Genomic DNA, 20,267 nt, shown 5'->3' with positions numbered 1-20,267 from the left:
ACTTCAAGTCGTTCATTCAATGCTCTTGAATGCTAAAATGTTACATAGCTCATCGACACGGTACACCATATTATTGTTGAGTTTCGTGCAGAATCAATCAAATTTATTTATAAAGCCCTTCTTACATCAGCTAATGTCACAAAGTGCTGTACAGAAACCCAGCCTAAAACCCCAAACAGCAAGCAATGCAGGTGTAGAAGCACGGTGGCTAGGAAAACTCCCTGGAAAGGCCAGAACCTAGGAAGAAACCTAGAAAGGAACCAGAGGGGTGGCCAGTCCTCTTCTGGCTGTGCCGGGTGGACAGAACATGGCCAAGATGTTCAAATGTTCATAGATGACCAGCAGGGTCAAATAATAACAATCCCAGTGGTTGTCGAGGGTGCAACAGGTCAGCACCTCAGGAGTAAATGTCAGGTGGCTTTTCATAGATCATTCAGAGTATCTCTACCTCTCCTGCTGTCTCTAGAGAGTTGAAAACAGCAGGTCTGGGACAGGTAGCACGTCCAGTGAACAGGTCACGGTTTCATAGCCGCAGGCAGAACAGATGAAACTGGAGCAGCAGCACGGCCATGTGGACTGGGGACAGCAAGGAGTCATCAGGCCAGGTAGTCCTGAGGCATGGTCCTAGGGCTTAGGTCCTCTGAGAGAGAGAGAAAGAAAGAGAGAATTAGAGAGAGCATACTTAAATTCACACAGGACACTGAATAAGACAGGAGAAATACTCCAGATATAACAGACTGACCCTAGCCCCCCGACACATAAACTACTGCAGGATAAATACTGGAGGCTGAGACAGAAGGGGTCGGGAGACACTGTGGCCCCATCCGATGATACCCCCGGACAGGGCCAAACAGGCAGGATATAACCCCACCCACTTTGCCAAAGCACAGCCCCCACACCACTAGAGGGATATCTTCAACCACCAACTTACCATCCTGAGACAAGGCCGAGTATAGCCCACAAAGATCTCCACCACGGCACAACCCAAGGGGGGGCGCCAACTCGGACAGGAAGATCACGTCAGCGACTCAACCCACTCAAGTGACGCACCCCTCCTAGGGACGGCATGGAAGAGCAGCAGTAAGCCAGTGACTCAGCCCCTGTAATAGGGTTAGAGGCAGAGAATCCCAGTGGAGAGAGGGGAACCGGCCAGGCAGAGACAGCAAGGGTGGTTTGTTGCTCCAGTGCCTTTCTGTTCACCTTCATACTCCTGGGTCAGACTACACTCAATCATACGACATACTGAAGAGATGAGTCTTCAGTAAAGACTTAAAGGTTGAGACCGAGTCTGCGTCTCTCACATGGGTAAGCAGACCATTCCATACAAATGGAGCTCTGTAGGAGAAAGCCCTGCCTCTAGCTGTTTGCTTAGAAATTCTAGGAACAATAAGGAGGCCTGCGACTTGTGACCGTAGCGTACGTATAGGTATGTACGGCAGGACCAAATCGGAAAGATAGGTAGGAGCAAGCCCATGTAATGCTTTGTAGGTTAGCAGTAAAACCTTGAAATCAGCCCTTGCCTTAACATGAAGCCAGTGTAGAGAGGCTGGCACTGGAGTAATATGATAAAGTTTTTTGTTTCTAGTCAAGATTCTAGTAGCCGTGTTTAGCACTAACTGAAGTTAATTTAATGCTTTATCTGGGTAGGCGGAAAGTAGAGCATTGCAGTAGTCTAACCAAGAAGTGACAAAAGCATGGATACATTTTTCTGCCACATTTTTGGACAGAAAGTTTCAGATTTTTGCAATGTTACGTAGATGGAAAAAAGCTGTCCTTGAAACAGTCTTGATATGTTCGTCAAAAGAGAGATCAGGGTCCAGAGTAACGCCGAGGTCCTTCACAGTTTTATTTGAGTACGACTGTACAACCATCAAGATTAATTGTCAGATTCAACAGAAGATCTCTTTGTTTCTTGGGACCTAGAACAAGCATCTCTGTTTTGTCCGAGTTTAAAAGTAGAACATTTGCAGCCATCCACTTCCTTATGTCTGAAACACAGGCTTCCGGGGAGGGCAATTTTGGGGCTTCACCATGTTTCATCAAAATGTACAGCTCTGTGTCCTCAACATAGCAGTGAAAGTTAACATTATGTCTCCGAACAGCATCACCAAGAGGTAAAATATATGGTAAAAACAATAGTGAATCTTGTTATAGAATTTTGTTATAACACATGTATAAAACACATAATACAGTATAGCATTTCGCCTGTGGCATCCTCATGCTCTATGTGGCACAGCATGTCTCTATACGATGGAACACTCAGACAGAGGCGCGGTGGAATGGGATTTCACTCTGGGTGGATGAGCAAAGTCATCACCAAGAGCAGAATTCAACAGCTATCAAAGGCTATTCATTCTCCAACGGCATGAAAGGCAGAGCAGAGCACAGCTAAGTATCTGAAGTTAGAGAGTAGAACTCCCACTATCTCGCCCAGCAGATTATCAATAGGCTGTGTCCATCAGCAGAACCACTGATGTGAACAGAGGAAAATTGGCTCTGTATAAAAAAGGAGAAAATGTATTAGAGGCCAAATGGGCCTATTGTCTGAGGCCAAAGAGTTAAATGACTCTTATTTTTTTTCTCAAAAAAGTTCATCAATTCTATAAAATACCTCTTATCAAGACGGACAAAGTCTTATTTTTCCCATTATGTCTCATTTTGAATGTAAAACGATTAGAGCATAGCCCAATCTGTCTGATACAGCTGCAGGACAAGGCAGCAGTAATTGCTCTTTACATTGTTTACCTCCTAATTTGTGTTTCCATTTGATTAATGAGTGTGCCAATCAGCTGATTTATAATAATGACACATCCTCAGCTCCTTCATGTCGTAAAGCACGTTAATGAAATCCACATCAAATTATTCTAATAGAGATAACGGACTACCTGTTTATTATTGAGTGTGTGTAGTTGCTGTAGTGCACACATGGCTGCCTCTGGGGAGATGGCTGGTGTCCAGTGACCCATCTGACGCTGGTGGCCAGTGGCTCGCCTCAGAAGCCATAAACTAGTTACATTTTCTTTCCTGTACAGTCATCGGCTTCCTTTTTAAGACAAAGGTGGCAAGACGAACCTGCAGCAATCATCAAGACTACGTCTTAATCACGCTCCGCTGAACTCCGACTCTGAGAGGTGACGTATTTCAGATGATTTTACCATCTTATCTTGACTCGACCATGTGTGGCTTCTCAGGGGGAGAACCATAAACCATGTGATTCAATACACTCAGGTTCTCTCCATCAAAGAATGCAATGACAGAAAAGGCCTTGATACTGTACTGTCTTCACTCAGTCATGGAAGACTGGTATCCGTTGAGTGTTTTGACTATTAGCATAGTGTGTGTGTGTGTGTGTGTTTTGGTATCTCATTTGATGGGGAACAAGTGACTCAAGCACATAACCTTTATAGATCAGTCATAAATGTTAACCTGTCTGGCTCTGGCGTTCCGCTAGCGGAACTCCTCCCACATTCCACTGAAAAGGCAGAGCGCGAAATTCAAAAGATATTTTTTAGAAATATTTAACTTTCACACATTAACAAGTCCAATACAGCAAATGAAAGATACACATCTTGTGAATCCAGTCAACATGTTCGATTTTAAAAATGTTTTACAGTGAAAACACCACATATATTTATGTTAGCTCACCACCAAATACAAAAAAGGACAGACATTTTTCACAGCACAGGTAGCATGCACAAAGCCAACCTAACTAACCAAGAACCAACCAAGAAACAACTTCATCAGATGACAGTCTTATAACATGTTATACAATAAATCTATGTTTTGTTCGAAAAATGTGAATATTTGAGGTATAAATCAGTTTTACATTGCAGCTACCATCACAGCTACCGTCAGAAATAGAACCGAAGCAGCCAGAGTAATTGCAGACACCAACGTCAAATACCTAAATACTCATCATAAAACATTTCTGAAAAATCGATGGTGTACAGCAAATTAAAGACAAACATCTTGTGAATCCAGCCAATATTTCCGATTTTTTAAGTGTTTTACAGCGAAAATACAATATAGCATTATATTAGCTTACTACAATAGCCTACCACACTACCGCATTCATTCATCAAGGCACGTTAGCGATAGCAATAGGCACGTTAGCGATAGGGAATAAACCAGCAAAAGATATTAATTTTCACTAACCTTCATAAACCTTCATCAGATGACAGTCCTATAACATCAGGTTATACATACACTTATATACATACACATACATTTTTGTTCGAAAATGTGCATATTTAGAGCTGAAATCAGTGGTTATACATTTTGCTAAAGTAGCATCTTTTTCCCAGAATGTGCGGATATTTTTACGACACTCAACTATTCTGACCAAATAACTATTCATAAACGTTACTAGAAAATACATGTTGTATAGGAAATGATAGATACACTAGTTCTTAATGCAATCGCCGTGTTAGAATTCTAAAAATAACTTCATTACGACATACAGCTTAGTTATAGCGAGAGAGTACCCAAAATCTGGGCGCAAACGACTATTTCACATGTTCGACAGATATATTAAATAGCATCATAAAATGGGTCCTACTTTTGATGATCTTTCATCAGAATGTTGTACAAGGGGTCCTTTATCCAGAACAATCGTTGTTTGGATTTAGAATGTCCTCTTCTCCAGTCAATTAGCACGGAAAGCTAGCAAAGTAGTGCGAAGCTCTCCTTCCTGAACAAAGGCACACAACGCAACACGCCTAACGTCCCGAATAAATTTCAATAATCTAATAAAACTACACTGCTCAAAAAAATAAAGGGAACACTTAAACAACACAATGTAACTCCAAGTTAATCACACTTCTGTGAAATCAAACTGTCCACTTAGGAAGCAACACTGATTGACAATAAATTTCACATGCTGTTGTGCAAATGGAATAGACAAAAGGTGGAAATGATAGGCAATTAGCAAGACACCCCCAAAAATCGAGTGATTCTGCAGGTGGTGACCACAGACCACTTCTCAGTTCCTATGCTTCCTGGCTAATGTTTTGGTCACTTTTGAATGCTGGCGGTGCTCTCACTCTAGTGGTAGCATGATACGGAGTCTACAACCCACACAAGTGGCTCAGATAGTGCAGTTCATCCATGATGGCACATCAATGCGAGCTGTGGCAAAAAGGTTTGCTGTGTCTGTCAGCGTAGTGTCCAGAGCATGGAGGCGCTACCAGGAGACAGGCCAGTACATCAGGAGACGTGGAGGAGGCCGTAGGAGGGCATCAACCCAGCAGCAGGACCGCTACCTCCGCCTTTGTGCAAGGAGGTGCACTGCCAGCGCCCTGCAAAATGACCTCCAGCAGGGGTGTCTTTGGGGCTGTCTTGCTAATTGCCTATAATTTACACCTTTTGTCTATTCCATTTGCACAACAGCATGTGAAATTTATTGTCAATCAGTGTTGCTTCCTAAGTGGACAGTTTGATTTCACAGAAGTGTGATTGACTTGGAGTTACATTGTGTTGTTTAAGTGTTCCCTTTATTTTTTTGAGCAGTGTATATTGAAAAAACATACTTTACGATGATGTTGTCACATGTATCAAATAAAATCAAAGCCGGAGATATTAGTCGTCTATAACGGCAGCATTTCAGAAGGCAAAACCAGGTCCCTTCACGCGCTCTCCAGAAAACAGGAAACTGGTGACACGTCATGCCGAGAGCTTTTATTCGACCCCAGATCAAGTTATACACTCCATTTCTTCTCTCACTGCCTGTCGACATCTAGTGGAAGACGTATGAAGTGCATGTATACTGATATATATGAAGCCCATTTATAGGCAGGCCCTAGAACAGAGCATCAATTTCAGATTTTCCACTTCCTGTCAGGAAGTTTGCTCCAACTTGAGTTCTGTTTTACTCACAGATATAATTCAAACGGTTTTAGAAACTAGAGAGAGTTTTCTATCCAATAGTAATAATAATATGCATATTGTACGAGCAAGAATTGAGTGTGAGGCCGTTTAAATTGGGCACGATTTTCCCCCAAAGTGAAAACAGCGCCCTCTGTCCTCAACAGGTTTTAAGTGATCCGAGGCAGAAAACAAACAGCCATTTATGGAATAAACCTTTAACCCTCTCCTTACACTTTATAAAGACGATAAACCCTTTAACCCTCTCCTTACACCTTATAAAGACGATAAGCCCTTTAACCCTCTCCTTACACCTTATAAAGACGATAAACGCTTTAACCCTCTCCTTACACCTTATAAAGACGATAAACCCTTTAACCCTCTCCTTACACCTTATAAAGACAATCACCCAATAACAGTGCTTCTACACCTGCATTGCTTGCTGTTTGGGGTTTTAGGCTGGGTTTCTGTACAGTACTTTGAGACATCAGTTGATATAAGAATGGCTATATAAAAACATTTGATTTGATTTGATTTAACAGCTGTATTATAAGAAACTGACTAATCTCGTCCCCAGCTGGCTCTCTAGCACTTGAGCCTAGGGACAAGGTTAGGTACTGACTAGTGGCAAGTACAGCAGATAATTAGTGATACACAACTAATTCCTTTTAAAAGTCTAACAATTACCCTTTGTACCAATAGTATTTTCCTGAATAATTGCCTACTTCGCTAGGGTGACAGGTAGGGCATTATCATTTAGGATCGGTCACCTACAGGGAAAGGTCAAGCGCTTCATCATCAGTCTGGGACAGTGACACCTGGCATTTGGCATCAGAACACAGTCCAACTACGCCTTCTTCTCAACCACAATCAACTCCACTAGAATAGAATACAGAATCCACATGAGAACATCAGAATAGAAGAGTGGCCGTGTTAGGATTGATGCTCAGTGAAGAGCTGTTGCCTAATGTAATTGTGAGGTCTAATCAGGCACTTAATCAGCCCATATTGTTTCTCTGCCCTCCTCTATCCCATCAACCCCTATTCCTCCAATCCATCAGCAAGAAGGTGAACGCCACTGATTGCCTCCTTTCTTCCATCCGAATCCAAGGTTACAGCATTAGAAACCTCAAACACTAACAAGGTTCTGTTGATTGGGGTTGTTGCTAATTCATTTAGCACCCTATTGCTGAGGTGATTATGAGGGATGCAAATACTTTTTTAAGCTTTCTATTTGCCTTGGTAATGGCACCTACCCCTTTTGACAGAACAAGCAATTGAAATGATTCCAATAGGGTCAACCGTGAGCTGCTGAAAAGCAGAATATGCCACATGTTAATCAGACTCAAAAGCGCATATCACCATGGCCTTTTTCCTTAGCGTCTGCATGACACCCCATAAAGCTGCTTTCCCCCTGGTATTATCCCCAAGGACAGTGTCTCTGTACAGGGGTCTATAGTGCTGAGCCACACACGCACTTTCTCAGACAACAATCACACCCATAGGGCAGATTACAGACCACTCCCCCCTGAGAGGCGTCCTACCGCCAGGCACCTGCTGTCTCCACCAAACAGGCACAGCTTGGCACCAAACTCCCCCCACACAGCACATTTTAGCTGTCTCTGCATCTGGACAAGCACAGCTGTTCAGGGATAATTATCCAAGCAACCAGGTGAAGAGGATTCAGACTTTCCCTTCACAGTTGAACTCAACTTAACCCTCTCTTCTCCTTAACTTAAACTACTTTGGTTAGGGGGAGAGGGCGGCCAACTTTGAGAAAATGGCATTGGACATTATCACAGGAATCCATAACCCCTTCATTTAATTTGTCCCCACTGAACTATGAGGCGTAAACCTGAAGCTGAAAGGCAGCATGTTCCAAAAACATCACAATGTCCACCGAGCAGATGGCCATCTAGCTGGGGACCAGACCCACCACAGTAAATCTGAATAATACATGCACACCTTCCTGTGAAACAGCACATCCAAGAAACAAACGGATCGCTCTGGCTCTGGATGCAGCGCAAAATGCTTTGCTAAAAGCTCACTATACCAAAGTCTTCTCCAATAAGACATTTCCCCTCCAATGTTCACATGCATAAAAATTGCAACTTGTTGGTTATGAGAGGATGCGGTATTGGTGCACATTGAATGTCAATGCAGCAATGAATATACAATGGCTCTGTGGGATGGCTGCACCCGGAGCAACGCTGAGCTGACAGGAGGGATGTCTCGACCTCCTCAGGTCTCAGTAATTGCTTCTGCCACAGTGCAAGGAAACCTCTGTCAGCTGTGATTTGATGGAGGCTTGTTTTCTCTTCATTTACAACAAAACATCTAGCAAACCAAAATTGGTTCTGTGAAAGTTCCCATAATATTGGTTAGGTTGCGGAAAATGTTCTCATAACATAAAAACTGTCCAGTTGTCTAAAATTGGTTAAATAAATAAAAAATACCCCATAATGATAAAGCAAAAACAGTTTTTTTTATAAATACCTTATTTCCTTAAGTGTTCAGACCCTTTGCTATGAGACTCAAAATTGAGCTCAGGTGCATCCTGTTTCCATTGATCATCTTTGAGATGTTTCTTCAACTTGATTGGAGTCCACCTGTGGTAAATTCAATTGATTGGAAATGATTTGGAAAGGCACACAACAGTCTATATAAGGTCCCACAGTTGACAGTGCATGTCAGAGCAAAAACAACGATCTCAGGCCTTTATGGTAGAGTGACCAGACGGAAGCCACTCCTCAGTAAAAAGGCACGACAGCCCACTTGGAGCTTGCCAAAAGGCACCTAAAGACTTTCAGACCATCAGAAAAAAGATTCTCTGGTCTGATGAAACCAAGATTGAACTCTTTGGCCTGAATGCCAAGCATCACGTCTGGAGGAAACCTGGCACCATCCCTACGGTGAAGCATGGTGGCGACAGCATTATGCTGTGGGGATGTTTTTTAGTGGCAGGGACTGGGAGACTAGTCAGGATCGAAGCAAAGATGAACAGAGAAAAGTACAGAGGGATCCTTGATGAAAACCTGCTCCAGAGCGCTCAGGACTTCAGACTGGGGCAAAGGTTCACCTTCCAACAGGACAATGACCCTAAGCACACAGCCAAGACAATGCAGGAGTGGCTTCGGGACAAATCTCTTAATGTCCTTGAGTTTCCTAGCCAAAGCCCGGACTTGAACCCGATCGAACATCCCTGGAGAGACGCTCCCCATCCAACCTGACAGACCTTGAGAGGATCTGCAGAGAATAGGAGAAACTCCCAAAATACAGGTGTGCCCAGCTGGTAGAGTCATACCCAAGACTCGAGGCTGTAATTGCTGCCAAAAGTGTTTCAACAAAGTACTGAGTAAAAGGTCTGAATACTTATGTAATTGTAATTTTAACATTTTTTGTTTATTTAATACATTTAAATGTAATAAAAACCTGTTTTCACTTTGTCATTATGGGTTTTTTTTTTATTTAATCCATTACAGAATAAGGCTGTAACGTAACAAAACGTGGAAAAAGTCAAGGGGTCTGAATACTTTCCCAATGCACTGTAGGTGTTAATAGTAATAGTTCGATCAACCACAATTTTCCAGGATTTTTTTTTTTTTTAACAACTTCTATTGCTCCAACATTTTATTGAAGTATGTTCAGGCAACATTATTAGAACCATCATGTCAATGTCACACTCTTTTTACGAGACCATTGTAGGAATATTATTGTTATGGGTGTTTTGAATAACATGAACGTTCCTGTAATGTTTCCTCAGACCCACTTCTATTGCTCCCACATTTTGCTGTGGCATTATGTTATAAGAACATTATCAGAACATTGTTTTATTACATTTCCTGGCAACCAAATGAGAACCTTGGGGGAATGTTCTGTGGTAGATTTTACAGATGTTGTGAACAACATTTGAATGTTAGAAATTCTTGTAAAAAATGATTTGATGGTCAAAAACATTCTTTGAATGTTTGTGGGACGTTATCATCCTGTGAATTTTTATTTCTACCTTTTTTTTTAAGTACAAACCGGGCGTAACGGCAGTAAATGATGATAGTTGATGGGCAGGCCAGGCATCTTTGGTGAGTACCAAACTTATTTTGACATAACACTTGCAGAGCTGGTGAATGGTAGCTTGAAATGGTAGCTTTCTGGGCAGAGATCTCGTCAGTCATCGTCTCCTCTGCCCAGATACTGGTTCAAACCCTAACTAGAACTTAATTGGAATGTTTGCTAATGTTCTGGGAATATTCCCGATTTGCTCGGCAGACTACAGATAAATTATCCTGGATGATTTGTTCCTAAATTTGCACTGGCAGTTTCCGTGGATATGGGTGACAGATCAAGGGGAGAGGATGCATTAACAAAAATACTAGATTTTCAGGGTTGTCAGATTTGTCTATGCTAATGAGACACTATTGGGAAACAACTACAGTCACTGTTGTGTGTGTAGTAATACACTGCACATCTAAGGATTGAGACAGACTTTAGGACAAAAATGGATTCATAAAGAAAAATTGAGTTCCATCTTCACTAAAGATTCAGAGATATTATTAGGGAACCACTTTTTCTGCAATACTGCAGTGCCCTCTGCAGTCTAGCGCTTAAACTTCTGAATCTGCATGGTAACAAATGCAAGGCCCAGTAAGTATGCATTGTTGCTCCAACCAATTTCATAATCCGATGTGCATTCCCATTAACAAAATATCAAATAAACCCATCCACAATGTCATAGTATGTTTTACAATTTATTTTTTTATTTTAGATTCTCATGAAAAAAAGAACATTAAAATGTCTTAGCAATATCTCATTTACAGAGGGTTGGTTTTAAATAACATCTTTAATGAATAAAAAACTATAATAGAGTAAAGCAACAGTTAAAACATGACATACCATTAAAATATGCCTACAAAGAGAGAAAGGAATCTCGACATACATCATAGCTTCCTGTGATTGTGAGGAGTGCATTGACATTCTGAACACTTCTTTCACATTTGCAGCACACGTACATGTTTGGAAGTTATTTATCCTGGTAACATGACATTAGCTGGACCCCAACTGTGGTCACAATCCTCCATTCTCCTTAATCTTTCCATGTCTGAGTGTCTTGTTATGTGAAGGTGGGAGACGTGCAGGTGAAGAAATGTCCTCAGTGTCTTCTATTATTGTATGAACTAAATAACACCACAAGTGCCAATGTTACCAAACACCTTCAGTGAAGAATCAGTGGAATTGCGAAACATGAAAAGGTTCTCAGATGCTATAATTCTTAAAAAGTGCATGTTTCTTCAGCTAGGGCATAAATGATCTAGGCAAACAATATCACGCTGGCAGTAGGCCCAGTAAGACATATATCTTAGAATAGTATTGCTCATAAGATTAACAATATTTGGCAGACATTTCAAATGGCATTTTCTGTTTGTTGGTCAATATTATCTCACGGACAATAAATGAAAATTATACAACACCTTCATAAACAATTTCCTAAAACAAGCTTTCAAAATCTCACCTCTTAGTTTATGAGAAAATAGTTTCCCTCTTTCTTTGCTATCTACATGTTGCCAACAGTATGACCCACCCATTCGTGTCAATTCAACATTTTCTTAAAAACAGTTTGAAGGGATATGTCTATGAATTTGTAACATTTTTATAAACATCAACATTAATCTGTTGAGTTGGAGATGTATGCAAAGCTGGCCTTTTTTAGCTGCTGGTGTGATTAGAGGACTGAATCACTCAGCATAGACTCCAGCTTCCGGCCTGAGGCCTGTCTGCAGGAAGGCCCCGTGGACCCCTAGGCCATGTGACAGCAGTCTGTGGCTGTGTGGGGGCATGCAGCCATGGCCAGGGAACGGACCTGGCATGGCCTTACCAGATCCTGAGGGTTTGGGCTTGGGAGCTGGGCAGTACCCCTCCAGGTTATCATAGTGAGAGGGCATGGCCTTGGTGCTCTGAGTTCTCCTGTGGGGCTGAGTGGAGAAGGACCCAGGGTGATTTGGTTCCACAGGTGATTTGACATAGTGGTAGTAACGAGGCTCTTTGATGCTCTGTGATCGTGGTCTCCTGGGGATGCTTGGTTTTAATCGGGCAGAGTAGCTGTTAGCAGCGTTGCCCATAATTACCTTGTCCTGGTCACAGCCTCTACTATGACCACACTTACCCTGCTCCACGTTCTTAACATCTAGGAGCATGGGGACGTTGCAATGCTGTGGCTGATATCGTTGGGGGGTGCCCTGCTTGGGCTGGGTTCTCCTGGAGACGCTCTCTCTCCTGGGAGGGACTGGCTCCTCGCCTGGCCAATGAACCCTCTGGTGCCTGATGCAATCACTAGGGTCTGAAAGCTGCTGACCATGGGAGATTGGAGACATGGCAGGTACTTCACGTTGGCTGTCCACTCTGTCGATGGCCAGCAGCCAGGCATTACCTGGGTCTGACCTGCTTCTGGTGTGACTGATATCTCTGCCCCTGATGTCACTCTGTGGGAGGGGAGGATTCAGGTTCTCATAAGGAGACATGATAGGGCCCTGGGGCCTCTGCCTGGCTCTATTCTCTTGCCTGATTGGCTGATAGACGGGTCTGTCACAACCGTCTGGGTGGTCCCAGGACTTGTAAATGACTCGCTCTGGATCCCTGCTCTGTAAGAAGAGTTCTCTTTTTGCGGGTGGGATGTTGTGTGAGGGATGGTAGTGGTAACCAGGATGTCCACAATCCTTTGTAGAGCGCATGGTGTATGACTGACTGTGTCGGATGTGACTCGTCCTGTAAGGGTCCACATAGTAGTAAGACTCCTCTAGAGGTGCTGTGTCTGAATAGGGGCTGTAGCGGTATTGAACACAGCCATTCTCAAAGTACGGCTGCAGAGGTTGGACATCTGACTGGAGTAGCCTTTTGTACTCCTTTTCCTGGACAGCTGGACGTTGGACGTAGAACAGGGTGTCTGCCAGTTGAACACGAATAGGTTGCTGGGCATGGAAGGAGCGTGCCCTGCGGATGCCAGGGTAGCCCAGGGCTCTATCCTCAGTCCTCTGCCATTGTCCCCTGGATCTGTGGTGGCCACTGGAGCTGTGCTCCTCCCTGGGTTGGGGTTGACCACTGTACTGGGGGGAGAAAGAGGGGTAGTTCTGGAGGCCTAAAGTACTGTAGCAGCTGTCAGACGTGGGTTTGTACATGCTCTTGGGCCCTGCCTGGTGGGGAGGGAAATAGTCAGGCCGACAAGGTCCAGATACCTGTCCTGCTGGATTGACCCGATGATGTCTGTACACGTCTTCAGCCTCCCTCATAGCTCTCTCTCCATCAGAGCTGTACTGATTGACTAAGGACGGCAGAAGACGACGTGGAGGGATCTCCTCCACAGACCCTGGCATGGACGCCTCAGCAAGAACAGACTGATAGTTATAGGCATTGACTGAGTCAGTGTTAGCAAGGACGGCAGCAGCTAACTGGCTCTGAACGGAGCAGACTGATTGAATGGGAGGGGAGGCCCCACCACTGAGATACGAGGAGGACACAGTCTGAAGATGTACAGGCCTTACAGCTCCCAGGGGCCGGTCTCTCGCTTCCCTCTGGTCCCTCACCTCTGTGCTGCCCTGCAGTAGAGCTCCAGCCTCTAAGGGACTGACAGAGGGAGGGAAGTTACTCATGGCCACTTGTCCTTCAGGGGCCTGTTTTCTCTCATGGCCAGGGAAACGGTCACAAGGACTCTCAACTGGTGTGCCAGCCATGGGTAAGAGGGTGGCTGGGGAAGAGACCTTGAGGTCACCGTAATCCTGAGAGCAGGGTTGGAGGTGGAGAACAGAGGGTGGTGGGGGTCTGTCCAGGGGGTGGGGGGTGTCCTGTCTCTGGAGAGGGTAGGGGGGCTGGGTGCTCCTCCTCTGGGAGGTCAGTGTGGCCTTCTGGGCAGACTCAGCCAGGGCCAGGGCCAGCCTGCGGGCAGCACTCGTCAACGGAGGGTGAGGAGGGAGGACAGACACTGAATTTACAAGCCCATCTGTTCCTGGGGAGGCATAAGACAAACAATGCTGCTACAGTATGACAGGACAAACAACGCTGTGATCAGACATGAGGGGACAACACATAGAATAATACCATAAGAACTTAAGTGAATAAGGAAACACATTAATAACTGTACATATGCATGTTAAACATTGTTGCACATTAATGATACTGTCGATTGAAAAAGGCTTTACAAAGACTCAATCATGGACACTCTTACTGACAGTTGTGGCTGCTTTGTATGGTTGTCTCTACCTTCTTACCCTTTGTGCGGTTGTCTGTGCCCAATAATGTTTGTAACATGTTTTGTGCTGCTACCATGTTGTGCTGTCATATGTTGGTGCCTTGCTATGTTGTCGTCTTAGGTCTCTTTATGTAGTGTTGTCTCTTGTCATGATGAATTGTCTTTTGTTATATCCCAGCCCCCGTCCCGCAGGCCTCCTTTTGGTAGGCAGTCATTGTAAATAAGAATTTGTTCTTAACCGACTTGCCTAGTTAAATAAATAAAATTTAAAAATGAAGTAAAATTTAATTTATTTTTAACTTCTCTAGGATATGGGGCAGCATTTTCACATTTGGATGAAAAGCATACCCAAATTCAACTGCCAGCTACTCATCCCCAGAAGATAAGATATGCATATTATTAGTAGATTTACTCTGAAGTTTCTAAAACTGTTTGAATCATGTCTGAGTATAACAGAACTTATTTAGCAGGCGAAACCCTGAGGACAAACCATTCAGATTTTATTTATTTTTTTAAATTTCTTGAGGTCACTCTTTTCAATGGATTTTCATTGGGAATACAGATTTCTAATTGACCTTCTTGCAGTTCCTACCGCTTCCACTGGATGTCAACAGTCTTTAGAAATTGGTTGAGGGTTTTTCCTTTGTGTAATGAAGAAGTACGGCCATCTTCAACGAGGGTCACTTGTTGTGTACTGTTTGTTAGAGGCGCGTGACCAGAAAGCTAGCTACAGTGTGTTTTAATCCTGTATTGAACACAGATCATCCCGTCTTAAATTGTATTGATTATTTACGTAAAAAAATACCTAAAGTTGTATTACAAAAGTAGTTTGAAATGTTTTGGCAAAGTTTACAGGTAACTTTTGAGATATTTTGTAGTCACATTTCACAAGTTGGAACCAGTGTTTTTCTGGATCAAACGCGCCAAATATGGACATTTTGGATATATATATCAACGGAATTAATCAAACAAAATGACCATTTGTGATGTTTATGGGACATATTGGAGTGCCAACAACAGAAGCTCGTCAAAGGTAAGGCATGAATTATATTTTTATTTCTGCGTTTTGTGTCGCGCCTGCAGGGTTGAAATATGCTTCTCTCTCTGTTTACTATGGTGCTATCCTCAGATAATAGCATCGTTTGCTTTCGCCGAAAAGCCTATTTGAATTCTGACATGTTGGCTGGATTCACAACCAGTGTAGCTTTAATTTGGTATCTTTCATGTGTGATTTAATGAAAGTTAGATTTTTATAGTAATTTATTTGAATTTGGCGCTCTGCATTTTCTCTGGCTTTTGGCCAAGTGAGACAGTAGCGTCCCGCCTAAACTCAAATTTTTGGATATAAATATGAACTTAACCGAACAAAACATACATGTATTGTGTAACATGAAGTCCTATGAGTGTCATCTGATGAAGATCATCAAAAGGTTAGTGATTATTTTTATCTCTATTTCTGCTTTTGTTACCCATCTCTTTGGCTGGAAAAATGGCTGTGTTTCTGTGGCTATGTACTGACCTAACATAATCGCAAGGTGTGCTTTTGCCGTAAATCCTTTTTGAAATCAGACATGTTGGATGGATTCACAACAAGTGTAGCTTTAATTTGGTGTCTTTCATGTGTGATTTAATAAAAGTTAGATTTTTATAGTAATTTATTTGAATTTGGCGCTGCATTTTTACTGGCTTTTGGCCAAGTGGACGTTAGCATCCCACATATCCCAGAGAAGTTAAATGTGCCACTGACCTGCATCTGGAGGGTTTTGTGAAGCCAGGCTGTCTGTGACCGTTGAGGTGAAGCTTGGTGGGCTGGGGAGCCGGCAGGGTGCCCTAGCCTCAATCCTCTCCTCCCTCACTAGTTGGGACTCACACAGATCCAGAGGTGGAGGGGAGGAGGATTCACCCCCCTGGGTATCTGAGAGACAGCGTGGGGCGGACACACACACAGTGTGCACATCTGTTTCGACCACAGGGGGAGACAAAGAGGACTTCCGTCGGAGTTTGGGGGAGACGACCCTTTTCTCCCCTCTTTTCCTATGGACTGGGCTGATGTCAGGGGACTGGGAGTTACTGAGGACTTTATTGAGGGATGAAGAGATGGGCTTTGATTCACTGAAACCCCTGACATGCTTCCTACAGTTGACGCTTGCTTTGCATTGAGGAGCGGATTTAGCTGTTGGTGGGCTCACTGGGCTGCACTGGAAGGACATGGGGTCAAAGTCCAGAAAGGCCATGCCAGGGGCTGGAAGACAGAGGTCAAGGTCGTCCTCCTGATGTGGAGGGGACACGCCAGCTGGGTCATAGACTGGACCATCAGCACCACTATGGACCTCCTTGACCTGGTTATTGTAGTGGTCAACTTTGACCCGAGCATCACACAGGTCATCCCTGAATGCGGTGGAGAGGGCATCGCTGGTGGAGTGTGGTCTAGGGAGGCGGTACATCTGGGGCTCCCCTATGGCAGACAGACAGTATGCATTACCATTCAGCGACAGACTTCAACATTAGACATAAAAATAAAGGTAACAAATGATCCATCTAAATTAGTGCCACTGTATTATGAAACACAGGTACTGACAGGATTGAAAGTATGACGGAGCATATTTACTTTCCAAATTGTGCAAAGAGGTGAGAGATTCTTCACTTTTGGTGGAGCGCAGTGTCCCACTATCACCTCTACCACCTGAATAATATGGATGTACAAACTGAAGTTGAAATAGACTTCTTTTTGAAAAAACATGACTTCATCACATCGCCCAAGTGGAATGAACAGCCATTCATTTAACCACAGAGACATGACTGGAGGTATTTTATAACATGGCTGTGAAGACGGTCCTTATGGTTGTGTACAGTCCTGGATGGTGACAGTGTAGTTAGTGCTGGTTAAGGCCTGACCTGGCAGCGCGATGCTCTTGATCTCATTGGGTTCGCTGGGGTGACGCTTCAACTTGCGTTTGGAGGTCATGGAGGACGACTTGCCCAGGTTGAAGAATGAACGCCAGCTTCCCACTGGGGACTTTTTCACCTTCCCAGGAGCGCTCTTACTATAACACAACACAACATCCTCAGTGAAAACAGTGGACCGTACAGGGTGTCAAAGACAAACTCAGCAAAAAAAGAAACATCCCTTTCTCAGGACCCTGTCTTTCAAAGATAATTTGTAAAAATAACTTCACAGATCTTCATTGTAAAGGGTTTACACACTGTTTCCCATGCTTGTTCAATGAATCAAAAACAATTAATGAGCATGCACCTGTGGAACCGTCGTTAAGACACTACCAGCTTACAGACGGTAGGCAATTAAGGTCACAGTTATGAAAACTTAGGACACTAAAGAGGCCTTTCTACTGACTCTGAAAAACACCAAAAGAAAGATGCCCAGGGTCCCTGCTCATCTGCGTGAACGTGCCTTAGGCATGCTGCAAGGAAGCATGAGGACTGCAGATGTGGCCAGGGCAATAAATTGCAATGTCCATACTGTGAGATGCCTAAGACGGCGCTACACGGAGACAGGACGGGGAGCTGATCGTCCTCGCAGTGGCAGACCACGTGTAACAACACCTGATCGGTACATCTGAACATCACACCTGCGGGACAGGATGGCAACAACAACTGCTCAAGTTACACCAGGAACGCACAATCCCTCCATCAGTGCTCAGACTGTCCGCAATAGGCTGAGAGAGGCTAGACTGAGGGCTGGTAGGCCTGCTGTAAGGCAGGTCCTCACCAGACATCACCGGCAACAACGTCGCCTATGGGTACAAACCCATCGTCGCTGGACCAGACAGGACTGTCAAAAAATGCTCTTCACTGACGAGTCGCGGTTTTGTCTCACCAGGGGTGATGGTCGGATTCGCATTTATCGAAGGAACCAAGGCCTGTACTCTGGAGCGGGATCAATTTGGAGGTGGAGGGTCCGTCATGGTCTGGGGCGGTGTGTTACAACATCATCGGACTGATCTTCTTGTCATTGCAGGCAATCTCAGCGCTATGCGTTACAGGGAAGACATCCTCCTCCCTCATGTGGTACCCTTCCTGCAGGCTCATCCTGACATGCCCCTCCAGCATGACAATGCCACCAGCCATACTGCTCGTTCGGTGCGTGATTTCCTGCAAGATAAGAATGACAGTGTTCTGCCATGGCCAGTGAAGAGACCGGATCTCGATTCCATTGAGCATGTCTGGGACCTGTTGGATCGGAGGGCGGGGGCTAGGGCCATTCCCCCGAAAATGTCTGGGAACTTGCAGGTGCCTTGGTGGAAGAGTGGGGTAAATATCTCACAGCAAGAACTGGCAAATCTGATGCAGTCCATGAGGAGGAGATGCACTGCAGTATTTAATGCAGCTGGTGGCCACACCAGATACTGACTGTTACTTTTGATTTTGACCCCACCCCCTTAGTTTAGGGATACATTATTCCATTTCTGTTAGTCACATGCCTGTGGAATTTGTTCAGTTTATGTCTCAGTTGTTGAATCTTGCTATGTTCATACAAATATGTACACTGAAAATTTGCTGAAAATAAACGCAGTTGACAGTGAGAGGACGTTTCATTATTTACTGAGTTTACAATAGCCTATGAAACAAATACATCCTTCATACAGTTTCACACATTTTGTTTTAATATAATGTTCAATAGTTATGTCAAATCAGTAGTGATGTTTGGAACGGATGAATGGTCTCTAAACGGAATTGGCTATTTTCTCCTGTCAGATTGACCAGATTATTATTTTTTTGCTGAGTTTATATGGTTTATAAAACTACAATGTACTGTAAGCTACTAGTTTCTAGAAGCACCAACAACCTACCTCTCAGTGGGGAGCGCGATGACTGTGTGGAACTTGCCCATCAGTGCCCCGGGTCCCTCCCCCACCTCGATGTACTCGCTGTGGGACAGAACGGGGGTAGTAACAGGGGAGCCCAACTGGACCTGGGTACGGGCCTGGGCCTCCTCCAGAGAAAGGAGCTTAGTGGAGGGAGAGCACACCAGCAGAGACTTGGGCCTGGATAGGGTACCTGGGGGCAGAGAGAGAAATGTTTTTGAAGTTCCCATAATGTCCCCATAATGACTGCCTAAGCCAGGGTAATGCTGTACCTGTACTCTCCCGGTTGTGGGTGTTGACCTTGCGGCTGAAGAGTGCCTCTGTGTTGTTCAGTATGAACTCCACCACCACTGACTGGATACGCACCTCCATAAAGGCTGCGGTTCCACTAAAACAGGCCGACTCAATCTGCTTGGACCTGAAACACAGTTATGTCCTAATCAACAGCATTGCCAGTCATAGCCAGTTACAAAACAGTGTACATTTAAGCAATATGGCACGGCTAAGGGCTGTTCTTAGCAGTGGTATATTGGTCATATACCACAAACCCCGAGGTGTCTTATTGCTATAATAAACTGGTTACCAACGTGATTAGAGCAGTAAAAATAAATGATCTGTCATACCCGTGGTATATGGTCTGATATATACCACGGCTTTCAGACAATCAGCATTCAGGGCTCCAACCACCCAGTTTATAAATCGCAGTTAATACTAATGACAGTGTTGGTGGTTGGAATGTTACAATATACCTGAGCAAGTTTGGAGCCCAGACGATGGCCAGGTTCTTGGTGTGCATGTTGGTAATAGGGCTGAAGGTGGCTAGTTGGGACAAATGTCTCATGAGGAATTCCAGAGTCCTGCAGCGCAGACCAGGGAGTATTACAGATCAGGTAGAACACAGACATGTGGAATCCACCCTTCTTTACTGTCAGCCTACAAAGCCAAGACTGTGACTTCAATGCTCTCTTTTAGCCAACAGATGGAGCCTTAGCACCTACAGTTCAGTGGTGACTTTATACACTACTGTAGTGGATATAGAAGATGCCGCATTGCAGGAGCCACTAGGGTGTGCTGTGAACTCATCTCCCACTGACCTGTAGTGAGGAGGAGGAAGCTGCTGGATGACGTTGTGGATCTTCACCAGCCTCTCCTCATCAGTAGCTGCAGACACAGCCTCCTGTGGAGGGAGGGAACACCAGAGGTCCACACTGAGAGAGAGCCTGATAACTAGGCCAGCAGGAGCTTTCTGTCCTTTACTGTTGTTCCCCCCTTTACGTGTATCTTCAATACACCCCACCGTGCTACGAGGAGATTTCTGATTAAGTTCATTAATTTCAGTGATAAGACCT

General features: G+C 44.2%; 1 protein-coding gene across 9 annotated transcripts in view; it reads right to left on the bottom strand.

Annotated features, from left to right (window-relative positions):
- Nucleotides 1-10,594: 10,594 nt before the first annotated feature.
- The window catches only part of LOC129831954 (rho GTPase-activating protein 32-like), a 49,630-nt gene continuing 39,957 nt past the window's right edge, over nucleotides 10,595-20,267 (bottom strand). For 8 of the 9 annotated variants that reach the window (XM_055895611.1, XM_055895609.1, XM_055895613.1 and 5 more), the window contains 8 exons: nucleotides 20,013-20,095; nucleotides 19,668-19,775; nucleotides 19,191-19,336; nucleotides 18,904-19,111; nucleotides 16,991-17,139; nucleotides 16,704-16,778; nucleotides 15,843-16,550; nucleotides 10,595-13,852 (listed from right to left, as the gene is read on the bottom strand). In XM_055895611.1, coding sequence (XP_055751586.1) covers nucleotides 11,592-13,852; nucleotides 15,843-16,550; nucleotides 16,704-16,778; nucleotides 16,991-17,139; nucleotides 18,904-19,111; nucleotides 19,191-19,336; nucleotides 19,668-19,775; nucleotides 20,013-20,095 — 3,738 coding nt within the window. In that variant the 3' untranslated portion in view covers nucleotides 10,595-11,591. The remainder of the gene's footprint in view (nucleotides 13,853-15,842; nucleotides 16,551-16,703; nucleotides 16,779-16,990; nucleotides 17,140-18,903; nucleotides 19,112-19,190; nucleotides 19,337-19,667; nucleotides 19,776-20,012; nucleotides 20,096-20,267) is intronic. The other variant, XM_055895612.1, reaches the window with a different exon arrangement.

This window comes from Salvelinus fontinalis, chromosome 33 (assembly GCF_029448725.1).
Source record: "Salvelinus fontinalis isolate EN_2023a chromosome 33, ASM2944872v1, whole genome shotgun sequence".
Classification (NCBI taxonomy): domain Eukaryota; kingdom Metazoa; phylum Chordata; class Actinopteri; order Salmoniformes; family Salmonidae; genus Salvelinus; species Salvelinus fontinalis.
This window is presented reverse-complemented; position numbering and strand designations above follow the sequence as displayed.